Source organism: Bubalus bubalis, chromosome 5 (genome assembly GCF_019923935.1).
Source record: "Bubalus bubalis isolate 160015118507 breed Murrah chromosome 5, NDDB_SH_1, whole genome shotgun sequence".
Classification (NCBI taxonomy): Eukaryota; Metazoa; Chordata; class Mammalia; order Artiodactyla; family Bovidae; genus Bubalus; species Bubalus bubalis.
In genome coordinates this window covers 92,210,018-92,224,775 of record NC_059161.1, presented here as the reverse complement: position 1 = coordinate 92,224,775, position 14,758 = coordinate 92,210,018, and the positions used below count along the sequence as shown (strand labels likewise).

General features: G+C 38.4%; 1 protein-coding gene across 32 annotated transcripts in view; it reads right to left on the bottom strand.

The window, feature by feature from the left end:
• DLG2 (discs large MAGUK scaffold protein 2) overlaps positions 1-14,758 on the bottom strand; it is a 2,352,634-nt gene that overhangs the window by 554,256 nt on the left and 1,783,620 nt on the right. For 27 of the 32 annotated variants that reach the window (XM_045165929.1, XM_045165926.1, XM_045165927.1 and 24 more), the window contains one exon: positions 13,772-13,927. The exons of the other annotated variants lie outside the window; for them this stretch is intronic. In XM_045165929.1, the coding sequence (XP_045021864.1) occupies positions 13,772-13,927 (156 nt within the window). The remainder of the gene's footprint in view (positions 1-13,771; positions 13,928-14,758) is intronic. 32 annotated transcript variants of the gene reach the window in all.

Below are 14,758 nucleotides of genomic sequence, written 5' to 3'. Positions count from 1 at the left end.
TCCTGAGCGCTATCTGAGCGAAATAATTTGGGCTAGCAAACCAGACTGTGGGATATCTGCCACCACGAAAAGCCAGCCCTAACCTAAGACACCAACAGGCCCGTGCACAGAACAAAGGACTGAACAGAGATAGCCGGTTGCAGACCTTCCCCCTCCGGTGACAGGCAGCCAGAGCCGTAAGGGGGCAATCGCAGCCCAAGAGAGACACTATCTATAAAACTGTAAGCAGGCTTCTTTGCTAACTAAAACTTCTTGGGGGTCTGGACGGTCAACAGCTGCCTGAGAAGGTGCGCCGGTTTTACACCCAGATAACCGAGTGGCGGGGAGGCGATAAGTCGCAGCATTGGCGCCCACCAAACACATCACCTGAGCTGCTCGGATCTGGGAAGAGCACAAAACGGAGGCCCAACCGAGTCTGCGCCTCTGAGGACTAACCGAGTGCCTGAACCTGAGCGGCTTGGACCTGGGAGCTCAGCCCAGGGCCGGCCTCTGATTGTTCCCGGCGGAACAACCTAGAGCCTGAGCAGTGTGGGCAGGGAGGCTACACGCGCGGAGAGCGGGGGCAGACCCAGTGTGGCTGAGGCACTGCGAGCGCACGCCAGTGTTATCTGTTTGCAGCATCCCTCCCTCCCTCCCCACAGCGCGGCTGAACAAGTGAGCCTAAATAAAAAAAAAAAATAGTGTCTTCCACCGTCCCCTTTGTGTCAGGGCGGGAACCAGACACTGAAGAGACCAGCAAACAGAAGAAGCTATAACAGAGGGAAACGCCTTGGAAGCTACAGGCCACAGATTAAAACCCTGTGGTTACTACGAACTACATAGGAAGGGGCCTATAGATCTTGAGAAATATAAGTCAGACCAAGGAACTAGCCAAAAATGAACTGAACCCACAATACTCACAACAAAACCAGAGAAAGACCTAGATATATTTTTGCTATTTTTACGATGAATCTTTTTTTTTAATTAAAAAAAATTTTTAAGTCCTCTATTGCCCTTTAATTTTCACTTTTATAACTATTACTTTGCAAAAAAAAAAAAGACCCTATTTTTTTTCTTCAGCAAACTTCATATATATATTTTATAATTTTTTGAACATGTTTTGTTTTGTTTTGTTTTTTTCTTTTTCTTCTTTTCTTTAACATTGTATTTTTGAAATTCCAAACTCTACTCTAGATTTTTAATTTTAGCCTTTTGGTATATGTTATCAATTTTGTACCTATAGTTTTTTTCATAATTTCTGTTTTCCCTCTGTTTCTTTCTCTTCTTCTTTTGTATAACATCGTATATCTGCAATTCCAAACTCTACTCAAGATTTTTAATTTATGCTTTTTGGTATTTGATATCAATTTTGTACCTGTATTTTCTTTATAATTTTTGCGACATTGTTTTTGTTGGTTTGTTTGTTTTCTCTCTTTATTTTTTTCTTCCTTTTTTTAACATTGTATTTTTGAAATTCCAAACTCTACTCTAGATTTTTAACTTTTCCTTTTTGGTATTAGTTATCAATTTTGTACCTGTAGTTTCTTTATAATTTTTGCGACCTTGTTTGTTTTTCTTTGTTCATTTTTTCTCTCTTTCTTTTCCTTCTTCTTTTCTTTAACATCATATTTTTGAAATTCCAAACTCTACTCTAGATTTTTAATTTTAGCCTTTTGGTATATGTTATCAATTTTGTACATATAGTTTTTTTTAATAATTTCTGTGACTTTTTTTTCCCCCCTCTGTTTCTTTCTCTTCTTTTATATAACATCGTATATCTGCAATTCCAAACTCTACTCAAGATTTTTAATTTATGCTTTTTGGTATTTGATATAAATTTTGTACCTGTATTTTCTTTATAATTTTTGCGACATTGTTTTTGTTGGTTTGTTTGTTTTCTCTCTTTCTTTTTCTTTTTTTTTTAACATTGTATTTTTGAAATTCAAAACTCTACTCTAGATTTTTAATTTTTGCTTTTTGGTATTAGTTATCAATTTTGTACCTGTAGTTTCTTTATAATTTTTGCAACCTTGTTTGTTTTTCTTTGTTCGTTTTCTCTCTCTTTCTTTTCCTTCTTCTTTTCATTAACATCGCATTTTTGAAATTCCAAACTCTACTCTAGATTTTTAATTTTTGCTTTTATGTATTTGTTACCAATTTTGTACCTTTAAGAACCCAATCTTCAGGATCCATTTTTCATAGGGAACGAGATTACTGGCTTGACTGCTCTCTCTCCCTTTGGACTCTCCGTTTTCTCCATCAGGTCGCCTGTATCTCCTCCCTAACCCCTCTCTACTCTACCCAACTCTGTGAATTTCTGTGTGTTCCAGACAGTGGAGAACACTTAGGGAACTGATTACTGGCTGGATCTGTCTCCCTCCTTTTCATTTCCCCCTTTTATCCTTCTGGCCACCTCTGTCTCCTGCCTCCTTCTTCTCTTCTCTGTATAACTCCGTGAACATCTCTGAGCGGTCCAGTTGTGGAGTGCACATAAGGAAGTGACTACTGGCTAGCCCACTCTCTCCACTATTGATTCCACCTCATCTCATTTGGGTCACCTCTGACTCCCTCCTCCCACTTCTCTTCTCCATGTAACGCTGTGAACCTCTCTGAGTGACCCTCACAGTAGAGAAACTTTTCATCTTTAATGTAGATGTTTTATCAATGGTGCTGTATAGAAGGAGAAGTTTTGAAACTACTGTAAAAATAAGACCGATAACTGGAAGTAGGAGGCTTAAGTCCAAACCCTGACTCCAGGGAACTCCTGACTCCAAGGAACATTAATTGACAGGAGCTCATCAAACGCCTCCATACCGACACTGAAACCAAGCACCACACAAGGGCCAATAAGTTCCAGGGTAAGACATACCAAGCAAATTCTCCAGCAACAAAGGAACACAGCCCTGAGCTTCAAGATACAGGCTGCCCAAAGTCACCCCAAAACCATAGACATCTCATAACACATTACTGGACATTTCATTACACTCCAGAGAGAAGAAATACAGCTCCATCCACCAGAACATCGACACAAGCTTCCCTAACCAGGAAACCTTGACAAGCCACCTGTACAAACCCACACACAGCGAGGAAACGCCACAATAAAGAGAACTCCACAAACTGCCAGAATACAGAAGGGACACCCCAAACTCAGCAATTTAAACAAGATGAAGAGACAGAGGAATAGCCAGCAGATAAAGGAACAGGATAAATGCCCACCAAACCAAACAAAAGAGGAAGAGATAGGGAATCTACCTGATAAAGAATTCCGAATAATGATAGTGAAATTGATCCAAAATCTTGAAATTAAAATGGAATCACAGATAAATAGCCTGGAGGCAAGGATTGAGAAGATGCAAGAAAGGTTTAACAAGGACTTAGAAGAAATAAAAAAGAGTCAATATATAATGAATAATGCAATAAGTGAAATTAAAAACACTCTGGAGGCAACAAATAGTAGAATAACAGAGGCAGAAGATAGGATTAGTGAATTAGAAGATAGAATGGTAGAAATAAATGAATCAGAGAGGATAAAAGAAAAACGAATTAAAAGAAATGAGGACAATCTCAGAGACCTCCAGGACAATATTAAACGCTACAACATTTGAATCATAGGGGTCCCAGAAGAAGAAGACAAAAGAAAGACCATGAGAAAATACTTGAGATAATAGTTGAAAACTTCCCTAAAATGGGGAAGGAAATAATCACCCAAGTCCAAGAAACCCAGAGAGTCCCAAACAGGAAAAACCCAAGGCGAAACACCCCAAGACACATATTAATCAAATTAACAAAGATCAAACACAAAGAACAAATATTAAAAGCAGCAAGGGAAAAACAACAAATAACACACAAGGGAATACCCATAAGGATAACAGCTGATCTTTCAATAGAAACTCTTCAAGCCAGGACGGAATGGCAAGACATACTTAAAATGATGAAAGAAAATAACCTACAGCCCAGATTATTGTACCCAGCAAGGATCTCATTCAAGTATGAAGGAGAAATCAAAAGCTTTTCAGACAAGCAAAAGCTGAGAGAATTCTGCACCACCAAACCAGCTCTCCAACAAATACTAAAGGATATTCTCTAGACAGGAAACACAAAAACGGTGTATAAATTTGAACCCAAAACAATAAAGTAAATGGCAACGGGATCATACTTATCAGTAATTACCTTAAACATAAATGGGTTTAATGCCCCAACCAAAAGACAAAGACTGGCTGAATGGATACAAAAACAAGACCCCTACATATGTTGTCTACAAGAGACCCACCTCAAAACAGGGGACACATACAGACTGAAAGTGAAGGGCTGGAAAAAGATTTTCCATGCAAATAGGGACCAAAAGAAAGCAGGAGTAGCAATACTCATATCAGATAAAATAGACTTTAAAACAAAGACTGTGAAAAGAGACAAAGATGGTCACTACATAATGATCAAAGGATCAATCCAAGAAGAAGATATAACAATTCTAAATATATATGCACCCAACACGGGAGCACCGCAGTATGTAAGACAAATGCTAACAAGTATGAAAGGAGAAATTAACAATAACACAATAATAGTGGGAGACTTTAATACCCCACTCACACCTATGGATAGATCAACTAAACAGAAAATTAACAAGGAAACACAAACTTTAAACGATACAATAGACCAGTTAGACCTAATTGATATCTATAGGACATTTCATCCCAAAACAATGAATTTCACCTTTTTCTCAAGCGCACATGGAACCTTCTCCAGGATAGATCACATCCTGGGACATAAAGCTAGCCTTGGTAAATTCAAAAAAATAGAAATCATTCCAAGCATCTTTTCCAACCACAATGCAGTAAGATTAGATCTCAATTACAAGAGAAAAACTACTAAAAATTCCAACATATGGAGGCTGAACAACACGCTGCTGAATAACCAACAAATCACAGAAGAAATCAAAAAAGAAATCAAAATTTGCATAGAAACGAATGAAAATGAAAACACAACAACCCAAAACCTGTGGGACACGGTAAAAGCAGTCCTAAGGGGAAAGTTCATAGCAATACAGGCACACCTCAAGAAACAAGAAAAAAGTCAAATAAATAACCTAACTCTACACCTAAAGCAACTAGAAAAGGAAGAAATGAAGAACCCCAGGGTTAGTAGAAGGAAAGAAATCTTAAAACTTAGAGCAGAAATAAATGCAAAAGAAACAAAAGAGATCATAGCAAAAATCAACAAAACCAAAAGCTGGTTTTTTGAAAGGATAAATAAAATCGACAAACCATTAGCCAGACTCATCAAGAAACAAAAGGAGAAAAATCAAATCAATAAAATTAGAAATGAAAATGGCGAGATCACAACAGACAACACAGAAATACAAAGGATCATAAGAGAGTACTATCAAGAATTATATGCCAATAAAATGGACAACGTGGAAGAAATGGACAAATTCTTAGAAAAGTACAACTTTCCAAAACTCGATCAGGAAGAAATAGAAAATCTTAACAGACCCATCACAAGCACGGAAATTGAAACTTTAATCAAAAATCTTCCAGCAAACAAAAGCCCAGGTCCAGACTGTTTCACAGCTGAATTCTACCAAAAATTTAGAGAAGAGCTAACACCTATCCTGCTCAAACTCTTCCAGAAAATTGCAGAGGATGGTAAACTTCCAAACTCTTTCTATGAGGCCACCATCACCCTAATACCAAAACCTGACAAAGATCCCACAAAAAAAGAAAACTACAGGCCAATATCACTGATGAACATAGATGCAAAAATCCTTAACAAAATTCTAGCTATCAGAATCCAACAACACATTAAAAAGATCATACACCATGACCAAGTGGGCTTTATCCCAGGGATGCAAGGATTCTTCAATATCCGCAAATCAATCAATGTAATACACCACATTAACAAGTTGAAAAATAAAAACCATATGATTATCTCAATAGATGCAGAGAAAGCCTTTGACAAAATTCAACATCCATTTATGATCAAAACTCTCCAGAAAGCAGGAATAGAAGGAACATACCTCAACATCATAAAAGCTATATATGACAAACCCACAGCAAACATTATCCTCAATGGTGAAAAATGGAAAGCATTTCCTCTAAAGTTAGGAACAAGACAAGGGTGCCCACTTTCACCATTACTATTCAACATAGTTTTGGAAGTTTTGGCCACAGCAATCAGAGCAGAAAAAGAAATAAAAGGAATCCAAATTGGAAGAGAAGAAGTAAAGCTCTCACTGTTTGCAGATGACATGATCCTCTACATAGAAAACCCTAAAGACTCCACCAGAAAATATCTAGAACTAATCAATGACTATAGTAAAGTTGCAGGATATAAAATCAACACCCAGAAATCCCTTGCATTCCTATACACTAATAATGAGAAAACAGAAAGAGAAATTAAGGAAACAATTCCATTCACCATTGCAACGGAAAAAATAAAATACTTAGGAATATATCTACCTAAAGAAACTAAAGACCTATATATAGAAAACTATAAAACACTGGTGAAAGAAATCAAAGAGGACACTAACAGATGGAGAAATATACCATGTTCATGGATTGGAAGAATCAATATAGAGAAAATGAGTATACTACCCAAAGCAATCTATAGATTCAATGCAATCCCTATCAAGCTACCAACAGCATTCTTCACAGAGCTAGAACAAATAATTTCACAATTTGTATGGAAATACAAAAAACCTTGAATAGCCAAAGCGATCTTGAGAAAGAAGAATGGAACTGGAGGAATCAACCTACCTGACTTTAGGCTCTACTACAAAGCCACAGTTATCAAGACAGTATGGAACTGGCACAAAGACAGAAATATAGATCAGTGGAACAAAATAGAAAGCCCAGAGATAAATCCATGCACATATGGACACCTTATCTTTGACAAAGGAGGCAAGAATATACAATGGATTAAAGACAATCTCTTTAACAAGTGGTGCTGGGAAATCTGGTCAACCACTTGTAAAAGAATGAAACTAGAACACTTTCTAACACCATACACAAAAATAAACTCAAAATGGATTAAAGATCTAAACGTAAGACCAGAAACTATAAAACTCCTAGAGGAGAACATAGGCAAAACACTCTCCGACATACATCACAGCAGGATCCTCTATGACCCACCTCCCAGAATATTGGAAATAAAAGCAAAAATAAACAAATGGGACCTAATTAACCTTAAAAGCTTCTGCACATCAAAGGAAACTATTAGCAAGGTGAAAAGACAGCCTTCAGAATGGGAGAAGATAATAGCAAATGAAGCAACTGACAAACAACTAATCTCGAGAATATACAAGCAACTCCTACAGCTCAATTCCAGAAAAATAAATGACCCAATCAAAAAATGGGCCAAAGAACTAAATAGACATTTCTCCAAAGAAGACATACAGATGGCTCACAAACACATGAAAAGATGCTCAACATCACTCATTATCAGAGAAATGCAAATCAAAACCACTATGAGGTACCATTTCACACCAGTCAGAATGGCTGCAATCCAAAAGTCTACAAGCAATAAATGCTGGAGAGGGTGTGGAGAAAAGGGAACCCTCTTCCACTGTTGGTGGGAATGCAAACTAGTCCAGCCACTATGGAGAACAGTGTGGAGATTCCTTAAAAAACTGGAAATAGAACTGCCTTATGACCCAGCAATCCCACTGCTGGGCATACACACTGAGGAAACCAGAAGGGAAAGAGACACGTGTACCCCAATGTTCATCGCAGCACTGTTTATAATAGCCAGGACATGGAAGCAACCTAGATGTCCATCAGCAGATGAATGGATAAGAAAGCAGTGGTACATATACACAATGGAGTATTACTCAGCCATTAAAAAGAGTACATTTGAATCTGTTCTAATGAGGTGGATGAAACTGGAGCCTATTATACAGAGTGAAGTAAGCCAGAAAGAAAAACACCAATACAGTATACTAACGCATATATATGGAATTTAGAAAGATGGTAACAATAACCCTGTGTACGAGACAGCAAAAGAGACACTGATGTATAGAACAGTCTTATGGACTCTGTGAGAGAGGGAGAGGGTGGGAAGATTTGGGAGAATGGCATTGAAACATGTAAAATATCATGTATGAAACGAGTTGCCAGTCCAGGTCCGATGCACGATACTGGATGCTTGGGGCTGGTGCACTGGGACGACCCAGAGGGATGGAATGGGGAGGGAGGAGGGTTCAGGATGGGGAACACATGTATACCTGTGGCGGATTCATTTTGATATTTGGCAGATCTAATACAATTATGTAAAGTTTAAAAATAAAATAAAATTAAAAAAAAAATAAAATAAAAATGTTAAAAAAAAAAAAGAAGAGTTTGAAGGGAGACTAGTTTGCATATCAAATAAGGTTGAAATTATGAAGAACTAAACTGCAGCTATGGAGATGGAGAGGTATAAATAGATACTGAGCTAATTATCACGAGGCTTAACCCTGTGCTTTTGACGTGGAACACATTTCTTCCCTCATCTGACTGATGAACTAAGCATCTTTGGGAAAACTTGAAGAAAAGCAAAGGCAGAGTTAGATGATAACTTCCTCCGTTTAGCCTTAGAAACTCACCTGTACTTTTATTATAACGTTATTATGCATAGAAGTTATACTTGATTTTGAACTTATAGGCTTTGAGACAGGTAAAATGTTAATAGATTTTCTAAAATTTTATAAGGTGTGGATGGTTGTCAAAGATAGGCCACCATAACTTTGGCTTACGGCTGAAGTCTTGTAACAGCCTCGCGGACCTATGAGAGATAAGGTTAAGTTTCCTATGAAGAATGGTTCTTATAAATACTAGAAGTTGATTAAACAAGGTGTGAGTGGGGAACATTCCTCTGTGTGAGTGTGTGTGTGTTCACACCTCCACAGAAGGGACAACCTCAGAGCATGAGTCCTCCCTTTGGTATCTCTTCTAATTGCCTGTTTTTAGTTACCTAGAGATTAAGTACACTGGAGAAAGCAGGGGCCTTTAGCAAAGGAACCTCACAAAGCACAGCAATGAATTCTTCATTTACATGGTCTTATTCACCTCTGAACCCCTAGCATCCAGGGAAATGCCTGGTGACCTAAAAGAAGTTCCATGAATATATGCTCTTCAAGGAGTTGATGCTTTATGAACACATGATGCTTCAGAGATGTTTCCTATCCAAAATCTGCCAACATATTTTAGCTAGACTTCATCTGGTTTATCTCAACCTCTGTTTATCAATTACAGTGTAACAATAATTAGGACCATCTATGTAAAAAGACAAATGAAAACATGTCAATATGTTGAGAAAACAATATGTTGAGAAAACAATATGTTGAGAAAACAGGACATGATATTCCTTGCCCCAGGAACATTAAAAGCTGAATCACTTAACATTCTCTCCAAGAAGAAAAACCAATTACAACATCAAAAACCACATTTTTTTTTTTTAAAGAAAAAGATATCTTTTTTCTTTAAAAAACCAAGAGCCTCTTGGATAAGCAAGAGCCTCACAGAAACACCGTTTGTTTTTCATAGAGCTTCAAATTTTAGTCTGATTCCAGGCTCTGCCCATTTCTTGCTTTTGCAGGGTCTGAAAAGTCAATTACTCTAAACATAATCTGCAGCCTTAGGAGCTGACGCTTTGCCAAGTAATTTAAAGTGCTTTGCTACGGAAAACTTACAATTTTTCTCTTTTCTTTGAGATGATGCTATGGCAGTCAATTGTGTATACAATTAATTCATCCCTGGACATTTGCTATTAGTTCAAAGAGCTGAGAACTTGGGTATTCAAAAGGCAGAGAATACAGATGCCTGATTCCTTATTTTTGCTGACTTGCCTCCATTCTTCCAAATGTTGATCAGAGATGAACTGGTACACGGGGAAAAGTGCTTCACAGGCTAACTTTCACAGAAGTAGCTTTCATTGCCATCTAAGACTATAACTACAATTATCAATGTGGGCATACTTCTGAAATACCCTGTGGGAAATTCTCAAATGCCCTGAAAAATATACATTAACACATACTGCAACTTAAAGATGAGGCATTGCTTCAACATTTCTGGTTGGCCTTTTCAATTTACACCTTTGGAAAAAGTTGCCTTTAGTATAATATTTTGCTCTTTGTCAATGCTTGACAAAATTTGGTTGGATGAATTGACAGATATTTTCTTATAATATTCTTTTAAGGCAAAAGATCCCTAAATATTTTTACTTAACCATGAGTAGAAGTAAGAGTCCATTGTTGATGACGACAATGGATTTGGGATCTTCATCCTTAACAGAGTTGGCTAAGTGCTTGTCTATTTAAGCTCTTGTTGGCTATGGGCTTGTCTAAGTTCTTGCCTACCTTTGATGTTCTCTAAGTTATTCAAGGTCACAGTGGAAAAAGCAAGGGAGGGTGTCATAAATGGAACTAGAATCTTTGAACTTGTCCCCAGAATTACTGGCTGTATTTCAAGAAACATCTGCTCAGTATTTCCCACTGGAGAGAAAGCAAATAATCTCTGAAAGGAACTGCCCAGTCTTCATGAAGAACTGAGAGCTACCGAATCAATCTATAGTATAGACAGTGACCATTAAGAAAACTGAAGGAGAAAGTGAAGGACGCAAAATGAGTTCTAGTCCACTGTTATTTGTTTCCACGCACAGATTCGTTCATTCATGGAGGTATTTTATACCCCTCCTAAAAACTGGGTAAAGCACAGCTTGAGTCATGACCTGTTCCTGAGATAGGTATCTGTCTGCTTATCAGTAGATCTTATTTCCACACGTACTTAGGCACTCGATAATTCTGAGCTCCTGCTGTGCCAGACTGGGCTAAGTGTTAGGGATATAGCAGTGAACAAAATAGATGCCGTTTCACTCATTGACCTTGCAGCCCAGAATGTGAGAGAGCCATTTCGTTTAAAAATCACATGTACATTTATAAATTGCTTGAGTCAAATGGGAAAAGAGAGAGAGACTAGAGCAGGGGACCTGATTTTCTCTTTCAAGGAGCTTCTCCGCCGAAGTACAAGTTAAACTTAGACCTAAGATGACCAGCAGTTCATCAGGCAAAGTGTAAAAAGAGCTTTTTGATTTGAGGAAAGAGCATGTGTGAAGCACTTGAGATGGGAAGAGATTTAGTGCATTTCGTAAAGAAAAAGGCTGGTGTGAGCAGTGTGGTCAGCAAAGGGAGCAGTGACATGAGATGTCTAAGAGGCAGGCAGAGGCTAGATCATGCACGGCCTGGATGCTATGCTAATGACTTTGCATTTTATCTTAATGCAAAGGTGAGAGTGCACACTGATCTGTATTTTTAACAGATCACTTTGGCTGTACTGAGAATAAAACAGGAGGACAATAGTGGAAGGAGTGAGACCTATTAGGGGACTGTTATAGGTGACGGAGGCTTGGATTAAAGCAGTGGAAAGAGATGTAAAGGAGAATCAATACATTTGAGATATATTTTAGAGGTAGGATCAACATGTATTTAAGGTGGATTGGATGATGGGTGTGAGGGAAAACAAAGTGTGCAGCGTGATTTTCAAGTTTTGGCTTGGGCAATGGAGTAAATATATGTGCCATTTACTGAACTGGAGAAATGTGGAAGGGGCTAAGAATTTCAGTATCCATGTATGTGGACAGTACTACTGAAATGGATATGTGTGTGTGTTATTTTTTTATACAAATAAATAAGAAAAAATATGAAAAAGGAAAGAAGAGGGGAAAAAAAGGGGACAGAATGATAATAAATAGAAAATAGAATTTCCAACGGGAAGATAGAGGGTGGCGGTTGGGACTGGTGGGGGTCAGGACTGCTGAGGGTATGTAATATGAAAAATACATATTCAATGGTATAGTAATTTTTTTTTTTAATTTGGGAAAAATCCCCTATGGCTTTCATCATGCAGATTACAGAAAGTAAATGGAGTAGAATTATTTCTGGTGGGTCTACACAAAAGTGGACTGTCATCTACTTTACTGGTGAGTTTTTAAGAAGGGCTGTATCAAAACCCCCAGGGGAATGCAAGGAATGTGACTCTTGTGTTCATAAAAAGAACATGGGTTAAAAAGTAAAAAAGATTCATTGACACTGAGCTAGAAGAAGGGAGATGAGAAGGCAGGATAAAAATAGAGATAGGAAAGACAAAGAGAAATGGGTGGATTTGGCCAGCAAGCAAAGATGTCTCTGCCACCATGCCTATGTGAGTGCAGGTGCTAATGGCCATCTGGTGTGAATCCCAGCCCGGCCACTCAGTGGAGGGTGATCGCAGGCATGGCAGGTACCCTCTCAAGCCTTGATTTTTTTACTTGTAAAGCAAAGATAATGATAGCATCTACATCATAAGGTGACTGTCAGGGTTAGCAGAAATAATTCACCAGAAGTGCTTAACAACACTCCTGGCTCAGAGGAAGAGCTCAATAAACGTTAGCTGCCTTAACGTAGCTGACTATTTATAGATGCATAATTACTAGAAAGTCATTGTAGCCTGCCTCCTCACTTCCGTATGGCGACTTTGCCCCCTTAGTTTCAAAATCATATAGTTCACTGTATCAAGAAATAGATTTATGATTTGTTAAACATATTGGAGGATTTAATTAATATTTATAAAGAATTTTTTCAAAGAGCAAAGCTGTTAGGCTTTGCTTGTTGCAAATTAATGAAAATGCCCTAACGTAGCCAAAAATATGTTTCTCATTTATTTCTAGAAATGTTAAGATATAATTTAAAATTTGGTATTTAACTCCCCTCAAGAGGCAAATCATTGACTTCTAAACTTATTCTTTGAAAATCTCCAAGAACAGAGATGATGTTCTAAGGAGATCTTATTCACTATGAATCACTCAAAAAAATCTATGTTTTCTCTGTCCTAATAATATTATGAAGCCATGTGAAAATATTCTGTCAGAAAACATAACAACACAAGCATCACATTCCCTGTAGAAATATTACAATTGAGATCCTCCCATTTTATACTAAATTGGAACTATCTTATGAAACACTGTAGTCTCTTTTTCTTTCTGTTGCTGACTGGCTGCTACAGGAAGATAGGAGTTTATTGCTTGTTATACATATGCTTTAGAATTATAATGTAGAATTATGTCTAACCTTTAGACTTAGAACAATTTACAAATTTTTGTAGAAAAACTCAAAACATTCTATGATCAAATCTGAACTCCACATTTATTGAGGGAACTGCCTTAACTGCTCTGACTTTAGCTTTCTTATATAAAATGCCAGTTACTAAGTAAGACAACAGATGTAAACACCTTGCATTATAACATACTGTAGAGGTGAAGATTATATTCTTTGTGGTTAGTTAGCACCAACTAGTTCTGTAGTTTTGGAATGAGTTAATACCTAAAGGAGTCAGTTAAATGATGACATTAATTTAATAATTTAGTTAAAATATGAAACGGCAATAATAGTATCAACTTCTTAGTCAATGTGATGCATGGAGCAGAGCATTACTATTTAAAATGTACGAATCAAGAACGCAGTTCTCTTTGAACCTTCCATATGAGGGAAAGGGTGCTAATTAAATTCCAAAATGAATTCTTTGGGAAAAATACAATTAATGCCTTATTAACAATGCATGGGGAACGAGAACATTTGGAGCATCGTGTGATCACGTGTAAGGGCTCTGTGATCACACCAGGACATCAATGCTCTCCATGTCTCCCCCTGCCCCATGGGAGCAGAACGGCTCTCCACCCTGAGGAAGCTGTAGGGTGCAGAGCGGCGGGCAGAGGCGGATTCTACCCGTTCGTCCTCGTGGAAGCACATGCAACCGGAGAAGATGAAGTGAGAAAGCGCATGCAGTACCTGGTCATCTCAGAGTCGGGGAGCAGGCCTAGGTGGTAGTGGGGGTAGGGAGCTGAGAGAAGGAAGCTTTTGTCACACTCAACAGGGGAATAGTGCCTGGGAGAAGCAGGCTTATCACACAGTTTGTTCACAGTGCTGTAAACGGGTTCCGGAGGCCTGGTGACACAAGAGAAAGAGACGCAGGGTTAGCACTCAGACTGAACGACAGGCTGCGAGCAGCATCTTACCACAGGCGACAGCGAATGCCCCAAACAACGCCACGGGCTTCACGAGGCCTAAGAGGCTCTTCACAAACAGGTCTCCGGGTTAGAAATCACAACTTTGGCGGACATGTGGCATGACTAAAAGTCACGTGTCAGATACCTCAGTAGAGTCACAGAAAGAGACATGCGTGGGTGCTCAGTCGTGCTCGACCCTGGGACCCCATGGACCGTAGCCCGTCAGGCTCCTCTCTCCATGGAATTTTCCAGGCAAAAGTACTGGAGTGGGCTGCCATTTCTTCCTACTCTAGGGAATCTTCCTGACCCAGAGATCGAACCCATGTCTCCTGCACTGGCAGGCAGATTCTTTACTACTGAACCTCCTGGGAATCCCAACAGAGTCATAATCAACCTTTAAATGCCATATCTTTTTAGACAAGCCTGTCTGAAAAGCCAAAATTTGGGATCCTCTGACATGGCTCCTTCTTACACTGGAATCTCATCTTAAATGTGAACTTCACATAGACTTTCTCTGGCCACACTGGCCAGGACACCTTGAAATTTTTCATAGCACCTATTCATATTTTATCCATGGACGGAGGAGCTTGGTGGGCTACAGTCCACAGGGTCGCAAAGAGTCGGACACGACTGAGCGACTTCACTTTCACTTTCATTCATATTTTTTAATAATCTTTTCTCAGCATAAAATAACCTTTTTAATATTTTCTTTAATTTTTATTGTCACTCTCACTATATGATAAATTCTATTAGGAGATAGACTACATTT